At 44.3% G+C, this 4812-nt stretch overlaps 1 protein-coding gene across 1 annotated transcript; it reads left to right on the forward strand.

Moving 5' to 3' along the window:
- Window positions 1-2074: 2074 nt before the first annotated feature.
- Window positions 2075-3728, forward strand: N7489_005885 (uncharacterized protein; the record flags this gene model as incomplete). Its single annotated transcript, XM_056711637.1, has 3 exons — window positions 2075-2135; window positions 2224-2949; window positions 3118-3728. The coding sequence occupies 3 exons, from the start codon at window positions 2075-2077 to the stop codon at window positions 3726-3728; spliced, it is 1398 nt and encodes a 465-aa protein (XP_056570058.1).
- Window positions 3729-4812: the final 1084 nt, after the last annotated feature.

Here is a 4812-nt window from a genome sequence, read left to right on the forward strand (position 1 = left end):
GTTGTATAGTATATATTTACTGTATATGAACGTTCATGTTGCCTGCCGTTTTCTTCCGTATGAATTTAATATTAAATTATTTGTTCAAGCTGTTTTTTCTTCTACAGATTATGTTTTTCAAATATAACCCGATAAAAAATAGTGGCTTAAGGCTATGTTATAGTTTGATTTATTGGCTACTCTTATAAGAACTCTTGTATGTAAAATAAGTCATTATTCGGATCGATAGTCATTGACTTTCCCTATTCTACATTGAAGGACATTGACTATCACTGTATATCCTGTCAAGACATTCAGTCCTGAATGGATTCTGCGTGAGAAGATTTTGTCACAATATCAACGGAAGGGCCCAAAAGCATAGAGTGATATTCGTGATATAGAACACTTGATCATTCTCACTGCGCCTTGTACGCCGGAACTCGACTTCAGACATATTGAAGAGTTGAGAGCTGCATTGGCAGATTTACTGAAAAATTGGCCAGGAATGCGAAAGGCCCTAAAGCAAAAGATCAAATGCCCAGCGATCTTCGCCAACTAGTACGCCCCATTCTCGTTCTTGTCAGAATGAGGTACTAATTGGGGGTTATATACATATGTAGATAATATGGAGGTTGTTTGCGGCATGACTTATTTAAGACACGTCCTCGTTCCATATGACCCACTCTTTAAACTACCGTGTCTAAAGGTTAGTGAGCTCTGTTACTTCTGCTTGATGTTTCGCTGTTGTTAATCATTGAGTGTGCTTATTTCTTTCCGTCTGCGTCTATTAGGTTAAGGAATAGGATAAGAAGATTTTCAAAGAGGAGTAGAAAGGGGAAGGATAGGGGGAAGGAAACAGGAGGCCTCAATGTTTATGCCCACCACGAAGTTGTTTGTACACGCTACCGATCTTACCTGCATACATTGCATAAATTCTAAGGTTACATCCATTATAACGCACTCGATAATTACGTAACGCTCTATCCTCCCGAGGTCATTCAATTATCTGGATTTTATAACTTATCGCTGGCCTCGAACAATAGAAGTATCAGGGAATAGGATTTCCCCTTATGTCTACTAGCATTTCTTTTCTAGAACCAAGGCGTTTTGAGACCCGGAGGTCCCACTCACTATACTGGTCTTCGCGAATCCGACTAAAGTGCGTGCTATACTATTTTACTACCTGCTTATCCGTAGTTCGAGATAGCCCCGTATCATTGATATCCAGGCGTTTAGTAGCAACTGCCACGACGAATATCTAACCTCCTCGATGTTATAAATGACTCCTTTAACAAAGCTCTCAACCAATACTACTTTAAGCGGATAGAATAAGTTACCTTACACTTTATATTGCTTAGGTTAAACCTCCTAGTTTAACTACTCTAAAGTTATATCGACCTTATCTAGTAGTAAATGCGCGAAGGAGTTAGGGATTAAGAAGATTTGATCCCCGCTAAACGGAAGGTGAACTAGAATGACGTATAATACCGGTCTAGGCGTTCGTAGCCATAGTTAATCTTATTAAGGACGGCTTGTGGATCTAGGAGAGACTCTATAATTTCAGGGGCGGGCCTACGATTAGAAGGAGCCTAAATGAATCTAGAGTCTTTAAGCTTTTATATCGCCGTCTGATAATGTTCTTCTCGGATAACAAACATATAATACTACTATGATAGCCAGTAAGAATAAGACCAAATAGAGGCAGGAAATACTCACCCCTACTCCAGTTAGGACACCTAAATGATACATTGTAAGCTGTCCCCACGATATAACAGGTAGAGGATTGAGTATTTGACTGAATGCTGAAGATACGGCGTTAGGTGCGACCTCTCTAGGATTCCTGAACATCTCCGTTGCAAATCTTCTTTGAATGTTATCTTGTGCGCTTTTAGTATTTTTGCTTGCAATATTGATGTCAAAATTTGACGTAGGTAAGAAGACGTGAGTTGGGCGAGAAGACGCAAGGAAAACTGTTGTGGCTGTGGGCGGAGGAGTGGCTTACTCCCGCGATCTTGACCATTCCACAATTTCATCTTCATCACTTCATCTCTATCACTTCATGGCTCACGCCACTCTCCCTTCCCCCTTTCGAGCTATGGGGATGCATATCATCGTGTCTACCCAACTCCGACATCAAGAATCTCCGCCTATCATGTGTACAATTTAAGAATGCGTCGATTCTACGCATCGACCGCGTGTTCTTATCCGCCAACCCACTAAATGTCGAAGTCTTTCGCTGTATAGCAGGCCACGACAAATTCCGCCATGGTGTAACTGAGATCATTTGGGATGAGGTGCGCTTAGCTAGGGGGCCTCACGGATTCAACGAATCTGCCGAGGGAAATGAAAATTTCTCGGACGAAGATGAAGCAGGAAACACTAGAGAATGGGCCCAGGAATACGGCTCGTACTCCCAGGAGCAGATCCTTGAGCGACACGAATTCGAGGATGGAAGTCCAAAGTGGTTCAAACATGCATGCGAGGAAAACCTCGACGTCCTGAGACAGCGTAGGGGTCGAGACGTGGACCGTCCCGATCATATCGCGCGCCGAGAGCAAGTTTTCGCACAACCTGCGCTGAGCGAGCGCCGGAAGTATTACCAGCACTTGTTGGGCCAGCAAAAGGATGTGCTGGCCGATAATAGTGACGTGCACGCCTTCTTATACGGCGTCAAACAGTTCCCTGCTCTTAAGAGAGTCACTATTACGCCTTCGGCCCACGGCCATCTCTTTACTCCGCTCTATCCTACGCCTATAATTCGCGCTTTTCCAAAGGGTTTCAATTACCCTATTCTGCGGGGATGGTTGAATGGTCCAGTTGAACCACCCGTCGCATACCATTGGAAAGAGTATCCCGAGCTCAGAGAAAGGTACCGCGGCTTTATTTATGTACTGCGCGTACTCGCGAATGAACCGAACTCAGTTTCCGAACTGGTTATGTCTTCCAATCATCTGCCGACTGGACTCAATTGTACGATCTTTGATCAGCCCTGCGAGGAGTACGACAACTTTGCAACAGTACTGAAAAACCCGGGTTTCCGTAATCTAGCTATCACGTTTCTGATAGGCGGAGAAAGTGATGATTAAATCGACGCGTGCTGGCGATCATTTTTGAACGGACGACTTCGCCGTGCATTAGATGAGGCAAAGGACATGGAAGATTTCAGCTTGCACACTACAGTCATCAACAATCCCTATAATGTCGAATATAGCGCTGGATCACTCGAGCGTCTCATCGCTTTAAAGAGCTTTATTCCAGTAGATAAATGGCCGAAACTACGCTGTTTTGAACTATCGCGCTTTCTAGTGACACAGTCCGATGTCATATCGTTCCTTTGTGCATTACCAAAATCCATCCGGTTTATCAAGCTGAGTATGCTGAAGTTCCTTGGTGAAGGTGGCGATTGGCATGGTTTGCTTGAAGAGATGCGCACAATGATACGGGAAAATACACTATGGGCGAACAGAGATGCCCGCTCGCAACCAGGTATTTCGATTGGGCTGAAGCTGCAGAATCCACAGATTGGCCGTGCAGTTTGGCTTGAAAAGCAGGTGCAAGAAAATCTCTATGGAGAGGGGCAAAATCCATTTTTTGAACGAACGCCGCTGGACATACCATGGGGAATTGGAACCCAGAGGGATGCATTTGACCCTTCTTTCGAACGACCTAATGTTCCTGGGGGAGAATTGGAAAATATGGGGATTTACGATAAGAACTGGGAGTATAATGCCTCGGATCCGCAATATTGAAGCTTTCCAATTATATGTGATCAATTCAAATTGAACATAGTAAACAAGTTTTAATACAATATAGTGACCCTATCCCATAGGGGAGGAGGGACTGACGGTGATTCGGATGGGGGTTTTGCATTTTTGTACAAGTTAATTTTCACACGGCCAGTTGATTCAGAGATTCTTTCTCGAACCCTAATTCGAAACTCGCTAATGTCTATTTGTTCTAGTTAGGTTTCAATGCTCGAAATGCATTGTAAGCGCTACATCACATCCATTATAACTCACTACGTAAATTACAGCCATACAGTCGATCCTCATATCCTCAATGCCACTGATCACTTGCTTCTGTACGGAGTAGGCACTTGGATTATCGGCATCCTGATGGCCCCACCGGTCGTCTGCAATGTGCCACGAAACTCCCTTCATCGAGGACTGCTAAAATTTGTGATGCAAAATTTCTGCCTGTGTCTTGGATGGCCGTAGCAGCTAAACTTGTAAGAATCTTCCGAGTTCTTTTCCGTCTGCCTCGGAGCGAGTTCCTTGCAAGTAATTAGCCTATCTCTAACTAGTTAACCGAAGCTTACCGCCCTAAAATTGCCTAGCGCTAGTAGGGATCTCGAACGACGGACTGATGCACTTGTGATCACACGTTCAACGTATCACTTAATGACACGTGCGCGTCGAAGCGCCCGTGAATCCTGGACGATTACTCCGTACAGTCATTATAATTCTTGAGGTGGGAAATTTCCCCTCTCCTTATCTATCAACCATGCTAGCTCTTGCAGGATACATGTATCCCAGGGATTGCCAGGCTTCATTGGGCAAAAGATAGAACCAGGAATGCCGCATGAAGTCGGTATGCAACTACTAGGCTGAGGGAAACTTTGTGAGAGGGGTTGTCGGTAAAGGATGGATTGGACGTTTGGGTAATAGAAACCGTCTTTGTATCGTACACTTTCGGGGCTTTTTTTTTGTCATATATTCCTTAGCATAACCTTATTCATCCGGGGGATTTTTTCACCGCATCGGTGCTTTGCTCCCAAGCAACTCAATAGGCGATGCTTGGCCGGAAACCTCATAGAGCGGGTTTGAATCTGCC

Source organism: Penicillium chrysogenum, assembly GCF_028827035.1.
Source record: "Penicillium chrysogenum strain IBT 35668 chromosome Unknown utg000002l_segment0_segment0, whole genome shotgun sequence".
Taxonomy (NCBI): domain Eukaryota; kingdom Fungi; phylum Ascomycota; class Eurotiomycetes; order Eurotiales; family Aspergillaceae; genus Penicillium; species Penicillium chrysogenum.